This window comes from Vulpes vulpes, chromosome 5 (genome assembly GCF_048418805.1).
Source record: "Vulpes vulpes isolate BD-2025 chromosome 5, VulVul3, whole genome shotgun sequence".
Taxonomy (NCBI): Eukaryota; Metazoa; Chordata; class Mammalia; order Carnivora; family Canidae; genus Vulpes; species Vulpes vulpes.
In genome coordinates, this window is record NC_132784.1 from 94,570,406 (window position 1) to 94,586,956 (window position 16,551).

A 16,551-nucleotide genomic window follows, 5' to 3' on the forward strand; every position below is an offset into this window, starting at 1 on the left:
TGTACTATAACCACTGAAAATTTTATTAGAAATTAGAAAGACATCATTTTAAAACTTATTAAAACACGTCTTTTAAATTTACACAATAAATTTGTGGAATATGTTACTCTGATTGTTGGTCACTTTCATAATAGTAAATCCTGTAACTTAAAGCATTGATATAATGGAATAGTTAATCACTGACTATGTCATCTACCAATCATTAACTCTTAATTATTAAACTGGAACACAGAATTTTTAAATGTATTATTGAAATAAGTTTATCTTTTACAAAATCACATTAATAAATTATTTTAATAGGGATTAAGATAGAATAGTTTTGAAATTTTGGCTGCCCATTCTCTGCCATTATTCACTCAAACATTTTTATTCTTTTGGGCCATATATTAAGAATCCTGAGAGAAACAGTTTTAAGGAGCCTATAATCATATGTTTACTGTGCATTTTTAAATATTTGTATCAATAGGATGCTGGATAATTTGTTAAACTTGAGTTATGTTACACTAAAGAATATAATTGAAAATTTTCTATCTATTGGAAAATGAATGGAATATTATTGCTTAGAATTGAAGACTATGAGAGCATGACTTGTATTGCCTCTAAATACTTATGGGTTATATGGTGACTGGACAGGTCAAATTTTAGACTTCACATCCAATGTGAAGCTCAGAATATTTCTATAAACTAATTAAATTTATACATCAGGGAAAAGTAATTTTATTACAACATTATTGAAAGCCAATAATTTTGTCAAGTAGTCTCTAATTAACTTTATAAGCTCCCGTCAATTGTTTTATTTTTCCCACCATTTTTTCTTCCTATCAAAACCTTAGACAATTTTACTAAGCAAACAGACAAAAAACAATCTAACAGGAACTTTTTGCTAAACTTTTAAAATAATAACTTACTCTTTACCTAATTTCATTCAGGAGCCCTATGATAAATAATGAAACACATAATTGTATTTTAAGTGTTAAGTGGGGACTTGTCATTTTGTCCTTATTGCTGTTTCATGTATGTATTGTTTAGTCACTGTTTAAACTGTATTTTGTGTGTTTCTTTTTCCCTCCCTTTGTGTCAGTCTCGAGAAATAGCATCACAAGTAAGTACTTTGTCTCCCTTTCCTCAAATAGTTTAATATGTGAATTTAGAGCTGTTAAAGGGAAAATAATATTAGCAATTAAATTCAGTATTTTGAATGTTAAAACAAATTAATTAAGCTCAAGTTTATAAATGCTCTATTTTCAAGTTAGTGGGTGTGTGTTTCCCTAATAAGATTGCAAGCTCATTACCTGTGTGTCTTCAAATTATGTATATATATTAATCCCATCATATATTTTACTGTGTGGTGTCATTACCTGCTAGTTGGTTACTGGCTGTGTATAGTCTGTGTGTCCTTGAGTGATGCAATCAACTAGGACTGCAAACGGTTGGTGGTCATGTGATATGAAACATCTTTGTCTGCTTCCTGTGTAGGCTGGTCCTCCTAGAAAGGGGTATAGGAACAGTAGGACCTAGGATGGCTTTCTCTAGCACACTTTTTAACATAGAATTTATTCTATAATAGTTTTAATTTATTGTCATAAAGAAGCCATCAGTTTAGTGTTTGATAACATTGACCTGGGCTAATAACTGATTTATTACAATAGAAATAAAATTCCTAACAATGTATTATATATGTATCCACGCATTCATATTCCTAAAGCCTTGATATCATCTTCATGGGATTTGTATTTTTAATTTTATTTTCCATTTTCTTCATATAAACTATGATAAACAATTGTCATTATGTTCTTAGCACTTAACACAGACTCCTTAAGCATTAACATAATTAATGAAACCATTACAAATATAAATATTCCCAACTTTAAAAATTGCACTTTGAATGTCAAAGCAATGATAGAATTCAGCCCATTAAGTGTAAAACTTGCCTGCCAAAGTAGCCATCTAAAAGTACGTGTCCATTTAAGGAAAATAGCATTTAAAAAAAAAGAAGAAAGAAAAGTGCAAGTCTGTCTTTGAGCTCATTGGATTTTGGAGAAAAGTTGTATCTCATCATAATATCCATTTTTTTAAAAAAGATTTTATTTATTTACTGAATAGAGAAAAAGAGAGCACAAGCTGGGGGTGGGGAGAGAGAAGCAGGCTTCCGGGTGAGCAGGGAGCAATGCAGGGAGCCCGATGCGGGGCTCCATCCTAGGACTCTGGGATCATGACCTGAGCCGAAGGCAGATGCTTAACTGACTGAGCCACCCAGGACCCCATAATATTCATTTTTGATGCAATGATGGTTGCTAACCTGCGTCATAGAATCAAATCTGTATAATAAATGCAAATTCTGTTCCTTAAATTATTTTAAACATCTTTATTTATGGTTTAATGAGCTATAATTCTATGATATTTTTCAGTATTCTTATTTTGTTTTATTATATATTGAATCCTTCAGAATTTACTAAATATTTATCAAGGAAGCTTCACTTTGGGCTGCATGAGTAATGTTTTAGAGGAATGCTTTCCAACCTATTTCACATCATGGTCCACATTGAAGATATAATGTTTGTTTGGCATGAAGCTGCTTAGGGATTTCAGCTATCATGGCTGCCTACAGGTTGAGCAAATTAAAGTTTAGGTCAAAGCAGAACATATCCCTGGCACGTACTGGGTTCAGGGAACTCGTTTTACAGTTTTATTGTTGCCTTTTTAGAACACATTTTATAATGCGATCAACATATATTTCTAAATTTTTAATTTATTTCAATATTTGACCTAACTCCACAAATAAAATTTCAAGTGCATTGAATTGGCATGCATTATTTCATAAAATATTTTAGTAACATGTCACAAGCAAAGTTGCTTCACCTTGTCTTTCCTAAATCCCTTTGGGTGTTAAGTCCAGACCTGGTCCACAAGTGATAGATACACTTGCTAGGGTTCACTCTATGTCCCAGAAAGAACAGAATTTTCATTTGGCTAAAAACTTTATAGCTTCTTTTTGGCCTAGTGATGGTTCAGCTCTCTCAGGTTGTCTTTTCATAACATGAGGATGAATAAACGTACATTTCCATAGTATTTTATATCCCAGTACCAGGAGAAGAAAATTATAAAAAAGAATGGGGCAGAAATGGAATGGGATCGTTTTTTGGTTTATTTGTTTTGTTTTTGGCTCTCTGGTTAGTGATTTCATCACTGTGATAGTTATGAATGTGTTTCTAAAGTTAAAAAATAAATGGGCCCATTCACTCTTGCTTTCTTTAGTTTACGTTTTGGTTTTAATTATATATCTGTGCTAGTATTTCAATTGAGAAATAAATATTGTTTTCACCTAGAACAGCTAAAAAAAAACACTTTATAGCTTCATGTTTGGAAGTGGAGTGAATCTTCTAGATGTAGGTTTTGGCTATGTTGCAGTTCTATATGTTGATTCATATGTTCTGCACCTTTTATCAGATGTAACTGAATAAAACGACTCTATTTCTGTCCTTCTAATTCCTAGTCACCTTTTATCTCTAACTTACCATGCAGATGCAGGAAGGGAAAGGTTTGGCTCATTTCTGAATCATGACAGCCAATTACAAGTTGACTATTGGAACTTTTCCCCGCTAATTGCTTTCTTTCTTATAGTTACTATTTTAGGTCTCAACATCCTTCAGTCATTTATTTCCTTATGTAAGCAAAGTGCCTTCCCTCTAACTCACTGGGAAGTTTGAGTTTTCAATATAAGTACCATCCTTACAATCCTTTTGATGAAGGAAAAAACTCTAATTGTACTTTGAATGTGAAGACATTAACTTTGTAATTCAAATTTTTTCTACAATACTGTCCATCCTTTCCAGCTCTAGTTTTTGCTTTTAGATTTTTTTTCCTCTCCATCAACTCTCTCCCTTTATCTTCAAATATATACAAGTTTCCCCAGTTCTCAAGAAAAATTTTCCCTTTTTTCCTGTTTTATCTATTTTAAAGATTTTTTAAGTAATTGCTCCACCCATTGTGGAGCTTGAACTCATGATCCTGAGACCAAGAGTTGCATGTTTTACTGACTACGCCAGCCAGGTGCTCCATTATTCTATTTTTTTCCTTATCTTACTCTTACTGTTAAACTCTGAGAAAAGTTTATATATGCTGTCTATTCTATTCCTTACCAACGTCTTCCACGGTTTCTTCCCACTACTTTATTTATCTTGTTCTTGCATCAGTAAAAGTCTTTTAGCTAAAATCCTTGGCATTTTAAATTAGTTTTAATTTGTTTAAACGTCATATAATCTTTAGCAGGGTTCATAATCTCCTACATCTTAAAATTCTTTTATTCTACTTTTCATATTATGAGTTACTTTCTTTACCTGTTGTACCTGTTTTTATTGGTTTATTTCTTAAACTTTTACCCTTCTTTCTACTGTTCAGTTTCTGTCTGTAACAGCTCATTTTAGATGCTGCCAATGTGATCTTCATCTGAAGGCTTCTCCCTAACTCATTGTCCCTGGGATTGGTTTTGGAGCGCAAGACTCCAAGTAGCTGCAGCAGTCTGCCTTTGTCTCCCTTCTAGGACTGGACTTCATCTTTAGTTTCCAGAAAGTACTCCGTTAACCACCTGAAGGTAGGTAGGCTAAGCTTCATTGCAATGAGGCTCGCCCAGAGCCTTGATCCCTGCACAATGCTAAGCACTTTATTATTTTATTTAATCCTCACCAGAACCCAATATGTCAGCAGTATTATTCTTATTTTTAAATAAGCAGAGATATAGACAAGTTAACTTGAGCAACATCAAAAATTTTGGAAGCAGCCGACCTGGTTTTGGATCTTATCACTACCTGACACCAGAGCCTCTTTTAATTACTAGATCTCACTGTAGCAGCTCTACCGATTTCTGAGCCACCTCTCTCTTCCACCATCTGTTTTGAGGTCCTCAAATGCCTTCATTGAGAATCAACATGGGAAATGACACTTGAAGAGGAACCAGAAATTACTAAAGTCATGTTTGATAGTCTTTTGGTCTTTTTCTATACTTGAACTCAGATCACTTGTAATGTCTTATGGTTTCAATTATTACCTCTATGTTGATGGATGGCAAGTTGGTGTTCTCTTTCTAATTCCTAAAAACGAAGAACAACTCATTTTCTGCCAGTTTCTCTTCACTTTATCTAGCGGAGCTACAAATATTTATCGAGCACTGCTAGGCACCAAATGCACTCATCTAGATGCTTGGAATGCATCAGTTAACATACAAGAAAGATTTCTCAGAAAGCTAACATGAAAATTTCATGCCTATTCTTGAATTTACTTCTTGGAAGATTTACTATATTTAAATTCTCTTCTCTTCAATATCTTACAGAGAAGAGACAGATTAATGACCCTATTCCTTACTTTACTCACATGATGCATGATGCATATAGTGAAAGCTTGATGCCTACTATATCAAGTCAAATTTCTTGTGGATTTTAAACAACTTTATGTTCCGGCCATTCCTTATTGATACTCCTTCTGTCCCTGTTCCTGGTACAAGTCATTTATTCAGTTATTCTTTCTGACCAAATGAGCAATGGACTTGGTACCAGATGACTTGGATTTAAATGTTGGCTCTTCCTTTTACTAGCTGTGTGCGAAATGGCCTATTCTCAACACATAGCAGAGTGAAAACTAACTAGGGAGCATATGATTATCACTTCACAAATTATAAAAAAGGGCAGGCATGTGTTAATTATTCAGAGCTCATGGCAAACAATTCTGGAACAAAGTACATAGAATAACATTTATTTCGTCAGTTTTCACTGCTACCTCATTTTGAGTGGATAGCATTCCCTTAGAAAACATTTGTTTCAATACATTTACATTTATAAATAATGTAATAGTAAGTTTCTTGTAATTTGGATAAATTTCTTGTACATTAGCCAAACCCCAAGTGCACTCTAATTTATACACACACACATTTCATAAGTCTGACCTCATCTGTCATTTTCTTTCACTTTCTTATAGAAATTTTATCCTCAGATCTTTTTCTTACCTTATTTTACAATTGTTTTAAAATATTTTCTGACTCTGATTCTTATCTTGTGCATTTCCATCCCCAGGAAAGCATTTCTTACTTGCATTATTTACTTACTCTAACTTAATAAGAACCTCATTGGCATACTTATTAGCAAGAAGCTGTTTAAATGCATCCAATCTGTTTGATTTAATTTAACTACATAGTCATGGCTTTCTGTCCACTTAACGTCTTAAACTGCCTTGAAATCATTCTTTCACTTTGTACTGCCATAGGAAGTAAATTAAGCCGTTAGTCACAGCTCCTTGTTAAATGGCTTCTAGAGTCTATAAAATCATCAGAACCAAATGGAAAATTGCAAAGTTGATATGGGTCATCTAGGTCTTCATAAGGGAGTGGTGGTCTGTCAGCAACAGTATACTTGGGTCAATAATACTGTTTTGTGTTGATTCTTTACATAAGAATGTGAATATTTGTATCTTCCAAGTCTTATATCATTGTATCTGTCTTTTAATTAAGACATTACATATATCATAGAAATTTTCTTTCCACAGGCTATTTATCTATAACTGCATATGCTTTAGGGCAGTGGTTCTCAAATGATAGAAAAAGAGGTGTGTGTATTTGTGTGTGTGTGTGTGTGTGTGTGTGTGTGCATGTGTGTGTTTAAAATGTTTGGGGCATGTTGGAATTGGTGCTATATGCTTATTATAATCATTGTAATGGTTTTTCATAAATTCATATGCTTAGGTCCTTTTTTTTTCTGGACCATAGAATACTAGAGGAGATAGAATGATACCCTCTCTGACCTACCCTACAGTGTGTAGGATCTACCTCACACACATATACCCATGATTGAAACCACTCCTTTAGGCTCTATATTCCTGTAATTCTGGAAAACGATGAGAGAAAATTGAACTGTGAAGAGGACAAAGCTGACAATGAAAGTATGATTCTAAGTATGCTATTCTCTATACACACATATAAGTATGTATAATACATAAAAACCTAAACATAGAAACCTCAAAAGGATGTTTTATGTAGAAAGCAAATATGTTCTCATATTTGAGAACAGTTATTTCTAGACATAAAATGAATGAATTGATTAAGGAAAACAACTCTTTAGTATTCTTAGAAACCAAAAATTAATGATGATGAAATCAGTCTAAATTTGGACCAGACTTTGATTCTGATCTATTGGGCACACATTAATGTATGGAACACAATAGTTAAAATTAAATAACTATTGGAAGAGTGAAGAAGTGTCTTGAGACCTACAAAAAAGTTATACAAAATGTACAATAATAAGAATTCTGATGCCAATAATATTATCATTCCACTTTCAAAAAAGACTTAAGCATTATATTGAGGAGAAGAACAAATGGTATACTTTAAGAAAAAATAAAAACATTTCACTACTACACAATGAAAGAAGGTGGATATCATCTGACTTCATAAGAAAAACAATGAAAAAATGGAGTTAGTGGCATTGGTCAGTAGCATTATGTCATAAAAACATGACATAATTAAAGCATTTTCATTAAATATTTGAAATATATTTCTGAATACTACAAAAGAGTTATGTATACTTTAGAGAGATATTAACCCTTAAATATTGCAAATTGCTGTTTAGAAAATTTAGTTCTCAGGATTACCAGTAATCTCTAGAACATGTGTGTATGAATGTGAATGGAAGATGCATAACCTTTATTAAAAAAAAAAATCCCCCATCATAAGGCTGCCTGGGTAGCTCAGTTAGTTAAGCAACTAACTCTTGATTTAGGCTCAGATGATCTCAGGGTCATGAGACTGAGTCCGACTGAGTCCTGTGTCAGGCTCTGCACTCAATGGGGAGTCTGCTTTAGATTCTCTCTGTCCCTCTCCCTCTGTGCCTCCCCCCACCATTCTCTCTCTCCCTCTACCCCTTAAAATAAAGAAGTCTTAAAACAATCTCCCATCATAAGTAGTGCTAAGGTCTTAAATAAGCCAATGGCCTTTATTACTTCTCCTCTTCATCCTCGGTGTCTCTATAACAATAGATATTATTTATGATATGCATATTAGAGGGCAAAAAGCTGTAGTAAGAACTATTTGATAATATTCATCACCCATTCTATTCCATAAAAAATACTTCTTTCTTGGCCTCTGTGATAGTCAATTTTTCTATACATTCTCATGTTCTTAATTTCGTATTTCTCTTCTATTTTATCAATTGAGGATTTTGAGATATAAAAGTTAAAAATAAAAAGTTATCTCTAAACCCCATCTGTCTTTTCATTATTGTATCCCATGTGCCTTGGACAGTGTTTCACACAAGTACTCAGTGTGTTTACTGAACTCAGTCATAGGAATCCTTCTCAACATAGAGCAATCTTTTCAAATCTGTTCAAACTTGTATAATTGTATATGTACCCCTCCTGTCACTAATTTTGTGCTTAGTTATTATTTTACTCTTAATTCTTATGTAAATGTTTAAGGACATTTGTCTTGCAATTGCTGCTCTCATAATGTATAGCATATGACCAAGGTGGACAGTTTCTTGCATTGAAAGCCCGTGGTTTGGTCATTGTGAGTTAGTTCAGAGTTTCCAGGAGTTTCCAGAGTACTAGAGGAAGAACTATGGTAAAGGAACTATAGTAAACTACAGTAGAGGGCAGGGGAGGGGGAAAGGGAAACTAGTGGGATTGCCTATTATATTGCTATTTGGAGAGAATCTAGAACCTTTTGTTGTAACTCATTCTGTGTGGGCCAGTTTTTGAGTAGCAGTATGAGTGTGCTTTAAAACATTATAAATGAGGAATATGTTGCCTCCATAACCCAAAAGACTAAAAGATGTTAGATTTGTCTTAATATTATTGGAACTGATAGATCAATAACTATTTCTTGACAATATCAGAGATGGAGAATCCCTTGACTGACCAAATCATGCCCAGAAATTTTACTAAATTGAAGGAAACTTGCATTTTGTGTAAGACAAAATCCCTTTTTGTATTCTCCTTTGTGAGTTTTTATATGTCCTGGATGAGTGTGTCAAATAAATCCCTTTGCAAGAGGCATCATCAATGTAATGTTATACATGTGTTCCTGAAGAAAGTTGGATGCAGTAAAAATCTTGTCTGCAAGGACTGAGGGCTTTTGCAGGGCTGTTGTGGTATCCTATGGGTAGCCATGTAAAAAAGGACTTGTGTTCCTCCAAAGGTTAAATTGGCTGAGAGGCTGTCAAATAGGCATGAAACAGAACATGTTAGTCAAGTCTATGACTGCAAAGTATTTATCAATTGCTGATTAGAGTCAGTAATTTTGGTAATATTGGGTATTGCACCTTAATACATGGTAACGTGGCATTAAGATTGGGATACTCTACTGTAGGGCTCCATTCATTCTTTCCAGGCTTAGGAACAGGTCAGATGGGCTGTGAAATGGAGAAGCATTGGTGATTATAATCTCTTCTCTGAATAGTTCTTATAATTGGTTTCAATCTTGAAAGCCCTGTCCAATTCTTGAAGACCTTATTAAATATTTATATTAGACATACAGAAGGTTCACATGGCCCCATTTTATCAAACCAGTTGTAAGTGCCAAAAATTTTATTTCATTTAATTTTAATTTATTACTTATTGGATTGGATTGTGCAGTGTCTAGTAGAGGATATTGTAGGACAATGAGTGTTATGACTATGGGGGATTTAGGCAAGAGTGATAGTTCTGATGGTTAAGATGAAGTATACCTATTTGTTTTTGTTTTATATTTGATGCCCCCCAAGAGTATAGAGATTACCTTAATTTTAGTGCAGTCTCCATATTTACAGTACTTTAAACTTATTGGCATCTCCAGTCACAACTATAATGTGAATCCCAATCAAAATGTTTTTAAAAGATTTTATTTACATATTCATGAGAGACAGAGACACAGAGACACAGGCAGAGGGAGAAGCAGGCTCCCTGTGGGGAGTCCCATGCAGAATTCAATCCCAGGACCCCGGGATCAGACCCTGAGCCAAAGGCAGATGCTCAACCACCACCCAGGTGTCCCAATACCAACCAAATTTTTAAAGAGGCCCTGAAGGTTTGCCCGTTGGTACAGTTCAGGAGATATTAAAATTTGGAACCTGTGTTGCAGAAGCGCAAAGCCAGTCAGCTTCCTTTTATCTTTTTGTCTTAAAATTTTTTTTAGTAAGCAAAGAATTTTCAATTCCACAAATTGTGCACTTTTTGTTTCAGTTGTTCCTGCCATATATCCAGTTTTTTGTTTGTTTTTCCCTCCCTTTGTATCCCCAGTTATTACTGTCTTTGGTTGCTAGACATTTGGGGGGATATTTTCTACCCTGTTCATGTTTGTAAGTCTGCTCTTCTACAGAGTCTCATGTCAGTTTCATTAGAGTTATGGATGTCCCTGATAGCATTGGTTGCTTTATTGGATTTAATTAATTAATTAATTAATTACCTAAGGCTTCACTCAGTTTTGAAGTAATCCCTTAGCTATGTATGCCTCACAGGCCCATGGGTACTTTTCCTTATAATGGGGGATCAGGATCTTTTTGGTCACAGAGGCATAGCAGCAGAAGAAGCATTTTGTAGAGTCTTAGTGAGCTGTTTTCAGGAGTGTGGGCCTCAGCATGGCAACTGCTCTTACTCCACAGAAGCAAACATGTAATAGGCCTGTGTAATGCACAGAATATCAGTTCTTCCCTGAATGCTCTGTGAAATGGAGATTGATGCCTGTTTTAGGCATACAACCAATGGTCATAGGATAAGACTCATTTCCTGAATTTACTGTCCGTCATGCTTACTGATACCTATACACAAAACTCAGTATGAAGCACAGAGATAGGTCAGAGACATATAGCATGGGGCCACTTTAACAAAGGCCCCAAACTCATACTAATGGTCTGGCCTATTAGTAGTTCTGTCTGGATTGAGTTCTTACAGTTATCCATTGACCTAAATCACAGAGTATGATAATACTAGGAGAGCCCTAAAGGAGCTCTTTCTTTCTCAAAGAGTAACCATTTGCGGAGGATGGTAGGGCTTTGCTCCAAAATTCTAAGAGCCTGAGCTACAATTCATTTATTAGGGACTGCCAAAGGCTCCAGACAGCATCAGTATCTGCCAGTGACATTTCATGCACCATTGGTTTTACTAGATCACATAGCCCACGTGGCAGAGCAGCTTGCATAGCAGCCTGAAGGTCTTACGGAAACTTCTTTTGTCTGGTCCCTGCTAAAAATTGGCAGGTTTTTGGGTCACTCAGTAAATGAGCCAGAGTAACACACCCAAATGAGGAATATGTTGTTGCCTCTAAAATCTAAAGAAGCCTACTAGGTTTTGTGCTTCTTTTTTGGTTGTAGGAGGGATTAGATGCAACAACTTATTCTTTACCTTAGAAGGGATATCTTGCCACGCCTCATACCACACTGGACTCCCCGAAATTTCATTGAGGTAAGAGTCCCCTATATTTTTGCTGGATCTATTTTCCATCCTCTGATATGCAAATAACTTATCAGTAAGTTTTGGATAGTTCTGTCTTGCCTACTAAATCTAGTCATCACAATGTCATCATTGTAATGAGCTGGCATGATATCTTGTGGAAGGGAAAGGTTGTTAAGGTCCCTGAAAACTAAATTATGGCGTAGAATTGGAGAATTGATATACCAATGAGGTAGGACAGTGATGATACATTGCTGGCCTTGGCAGCTGAGTACAAAATGATTCTGGTGTTTCTTACTGATGGGGATGGATAAAAAGACATTTACCAGATCAATAGCTGTATACTAGGTACCAGGGGATGTGTTAATTTGTTCAAATAATGAAACCACATCTGGTACAGCAGCTGCAGTTGCAGTTATCACCTGGTTAAATTTATGATAGTCCACTGTCATGCTCCAAGCTCCATCTGTCTTCTGCACTGGCCAAATAGGTGAATTGAGTGGGGATATGGTGGAAATCACTACACCTGCCTATTTCCAGTCCTTGATGATGGCACTAATTTATACAAGGAGTTCAGTATTGCTTTTAGTTTAATATTTTCTTAGGTGGAAGCAGCTCTAGTGGCTTCTACTTCTTCTTTCCCATCATAACAGGTCAATATAGTCAAGGAGCCAATGTAGGGCTGGAACTGAAGAAGGTTTTGGGACCTACTGTGTTCACTGTGAGACAGACCTGAGCTATTGATCACATAACCTCCATAAGCTCCTATACTAACTAGTGGGCCAAAGTCATGTTTTGAGTGTTCCTGAAATTAGTATCATTTCAGAGCCAGTCTTTAGTAGTCTCTAAAAGGTCTTATTATTTCTGTTTGTTCAGTATACAGTTATTCTGGTGGAAGATCATATGACCCTTGGGGAAGGTTGGGGAAAAGATTAATGGTATAAATTTTTGGCAGTATATTGGGTCCTTGTGTAAAAGGAACAAGCCTCTCCTTCATTGAGAGGTTCTGGTTTTGTAAACTGCCTCAAATCTGGGGTTTATTTGAAAGGCTGTTACTCTTTATTTTTATGATTCAGGTTACACTTTTGTTCACTTGACCCAGACATTTTATACTTATGCAGATCAGGTAAGAATTAAGAATTTAGTAGTGTTCCTATCTATTTTACCTGCAGGAACACCATGATCAATCAGCCAGTGCCATGGGTCTGTGCAAGGCCGACTATTCGGATTGCTGCTTTGACTCTGCTGTCCATTATAGTAACCATGCTTACCTTACCTTGTGCAATTGATTGCCACTACTTGGCCTCTGCCTCCTTGGGATCAAACTATTCCCATTTCATTTAAATTTCCCAATTGAGTGACTGTAGTTACTACTCTAAGGTCTGGCCTACAGAGAAGACCGATTGGGGATCCCTTCAAGGATACTGGGGCTCTGCTCCCAAATTTCATTCCATAGTTGTGGTGAAAGGAATACCTTCTAGACCCTCTCATTGTGGGCGAACAGGTCTTAAATGAAAAATCTACTCTTATTTTCCCGTCTCAAGGCTTTAATCCCTTGCTTTATATTAAGTCAAGTTAGATCCTGCATGTCCAGCTTGCTGACTGTGGGCCACAGTTTGGTGTATGTTATCGCCACCAGAAGAACTGTTAGAACCCTTTCTTGATGCAGAATCTCTGCTTAGTGAGTCCATATCAGTAAATTCTGCCTGACTCACTTTGTGCTTCTTCCACCATTATCCTGCAATAAAATAAGTAACATAAATGCCATCTATCTATCCTCTACATACTTACGAATCACTCTACTAGGACTCCTAACATAAGAATACAGCCAGTTAAAATAAGGACAACATTTCCTTCTCAACTTGTTCTAATTAACATAGATGAATTATTTAAATTAATTATTCAAACTCTAAGGGAAGACAGCCACCATGTAGTTAACAGTAGTATTTAAGATCCTAAAGAAGGACAAAAAGGGTACGATTTTTTGGGCCTAAAGCACTAAGAAAGGCCATAGGCAGTTGAAATCTCTGTACGTTAGTTATTTTTGAATAATAGTTTTGAAGGCTAGGGGAAAAATGACCGCCAAAAGTGAGAAATAATGCCAAGGCAATAAGTTAGCTAGGTTTCAGATTCCACAGAGACCAAAGAAAACAAAGATTCAATTAAATACACATACATGCACATACATGCACACACATCCACACACAAAAAACCAGATTGCCAAGGATATGTGAATATGAAACTTAATGTGTAAATTTAGAACAAACAATAAAAAAGAGATTGACTCATAAAAGCAACTGACTTGGTTTAATTTTCTTTTAGGGGTAATAACAAAAAGATGAGTGATGTTTATGTGGTGAAGGAGGAGGGAAAGAGAACAGAATCACATAGCATAAATTTTTTGGATTATTTAGCATTATCTCCAAGTAGAGAACCTGCAATTTTTTTCGCTTGGACATAAGATTAAATTTTGACTTTCAAAGTTTTCGGATTGAAATGGTGAGTTAGTGGAGATTCTGCCAACTTTGAATAAACCTTATATTCATGGAATAATAGATGAAATAGAAAGCTACCTATGAGAATATGTAGATGAAATATCTGATTTTTAGATATGGAAAATAAAGTCAAGATAGTAAAATAATTTTTGTTATTCCATCAAGTGATTACCTTAAAAAAAGCTATTATTTGAACCTAAATTCTCAACTAATTATTTGGCTTTAGAATTTATGTTAAAGTATTACTATAGATTCTCTTAAGTTTTGTTTATTTTTGTCATGAAAACTGAAAATTGTTACTTTTTTTCAAGAAGCTCAGTTGGTTTGTTCAAAGTCATGAAGTACTGGCCTGATGGAATTGAAAATACAACCTAGTATTTGATTCCAAATTCAGCATTTTTTAGACTATAGTATTGTTATCCTCTAATTATCTATAAGATTCTGAAAATATGTTGAAAATACACCTAAATATGGGACACCTTGGTGGCTCTGTCGATTGAGTGTCTGACTCTTGATTTCTGCTCAGGTCATAATCTTGGGTCCTGGAATCCAGCCTTTCTTGCAGCTCTGCACTGGGTGGGGCATGTGTTTGGGATTCTCTTCTTCCCTCTCCCTCTGTTTTTCTCCTGCTCTTGCACTCTCTCTCTAAAAATAAATAAAAAGGCAATCTATCTAAATACGATGTAATTAGTCATTTTTTATCTCTACTTAGATAACAGACTAAGTGAACTTATAAACTGAGCCTTTATAGAAAGTATGGAAACATCTTGGTGTGAATTTTTTTTTAATACAAAGAAATTTCCAGGGGACCCAAAGTCACTAGCCAAGGTGCTTATGGATTTAAATTTCCATGATGTCTCAAGTATTTTTATAATTTAACCTTCCCTTAATGGAAAAAATTAGATAAGAATTCTTTCATAAAATGTTAAACTAGGGCTGAAAAGAGATAGAGAGGAGGCAAACCGCAAGACACTCTTACCTATAGAGAACAGAGTTACTGGAAGGGAGGTGGGTGGGGGATGGGCTAAATGGGCGATGGGCATTAAGGAAGACACTGGTTGTGATGAGCACTGGGTGTTGTATGTAAGTGACAAATCACTAAATTCTGCATCTGAAACCAATTTTGCCATATATATTAATTAACTAGAATTTAAATAAAAACTTGAAAAAATAATATTAAACTAGCATATCTTCAGTAATTTCATTTTCCTCTGTTTTCTTTAGCAACAATTCAGAATGTCTTCAGTCATAAATCAGATAACACAGTTTAAGCCTATTTTAAAGCCTATAAAACTATTCTTAAGGGAGCCATGAATCTGGATTACAAACACTGACTTTCAAACTACTTGGTGAATTGATTTATTTTAAAATATCACTTTGTTCCACAGATTGCTCAATAATCTTATGACATGAATAACTTCAATAAAAAGATTGAGAGGAAGTTGAATTGAGTCATTTTGGTGTGTGTGTGTGTGTGTGTGTGTGTGTGTGTGTAGAATGTGGAGAAGAATGTTTGATATTTATTGTGATCCTAACACTTTCTGCCTTTCTTGAAAACAATGGAAATAATTAAGCTCTTTTAGGTATAAGAAACATTTTCTCATTTATAAAGCTGCCAGTCCTTATTCTTGTGAAGAAACATGTTTAGCGTTTTTAAAAACCATATTAAATTTGATAAATATTTGGAGAATAATATAACTTTAAAAAATAATAAATAAATTTATATGAAAATTATTGATTAGACATGTGCATTTTTCATTTCCTTATTGAACTGTATGAATATGCTCCCGGAAGCATTTCATATTAAATATGTCTTAGTCCAACCAAGTTGCTATAACAAATTACCATAGGCTGGGTAGCTTATAAACAACAAAAATTGAATGCTCATTGTTCTGGAGGCTGAAAGTGGGAGATCAGGGTGGCAACATGGTCAAGTGAGGGCTCTTTTCTGATCTCAGACTTCTCATTGTATAATCACAGGACAGAAGAGGCTAGGGATCTCTCTGGGGACTTTATCCTAAGGGTACTAATCGCATCCATGAGGACTCCCCACTTAGGCCTAATCATCTTCTAATGACTCTACCTACTAATACCATCTTTTTGGGGATTAGGATTTTAACAAACGAATTTTGAGGGGACACATCATTCAGATCAGACCATAGCAATATGAAAATATCCTTTTTCATTCTCATAAGCATTAGTACTAAATCTTTATTTTTCATGTTAATAATTTTATGAATCTTCTGATAATTAAAGTACAAAACCATCAAATCAGAGTCCTCTCATTATTCATACAAAGAGTGAAGAATAATTTATAGAAGCAAGGCAGAGCAATAAATCTCCATGTTCACTTAAATATTGTTCACTTCTTCGGATTCATAAAACTTTAACCACGGAATCTTTACCCCCAGGGATTTGTTTATAGCACCTTGATTTCTTATGAAATATGGTCACTGATGGAGAAAACTGTATCACAAATATAAATCATTCCCTGTCTTTTTGATACCCATTTCTCACTTTTATATAACCTCTCATAATTATTTCTTCTTCTATTCTCCCTTTTGCTGTCTTTTCATATCAGATGATGAGCCATAATATTAACTAATATTTAGTGAGCATTTGCTGATGCAGGCACTATATTATGCACTTTTGA

General features: G+C 34.9%; 1 protein-coding gene across 17 annotated transcripts in view; it reads left to right on the plus strand.

The window, feature by feature from the left end:
• Nucleotides 1-16,551, plus strand: part of KCNT2 (potassium sodium-activated channel subfamily T member 2) — a 374,048-nt gene that overhangs the window by 325,918 nt on the left and 31,579 nt on the right. For 6 of the 17 annotated variants that reach the window (XM_072759479.1, XM_072759480.1, XM_072759468.1 and 3 more), the window contains 2 exons: nt 1,082-1,102; nt 4,541-4,591. The exons of 5 other annotated variants lie outside the window; for them this stretch is intronic. In XM_072759479.1, coding sequence (XP_072615580.1) covers nt 1,082-1,102; nt 4,541-4,591 — 72 coding nt within the window. The remainder of the gene's footprint in view (nt 1-1,081; nt 1,103-4,540; nt 4,592-16,551) is intronic. 6 more of the 17 variants (XR_012001790.1, XM_072759471.1, XM_072759469.1 and 3 more) reach the window with 2 other exon arrangements.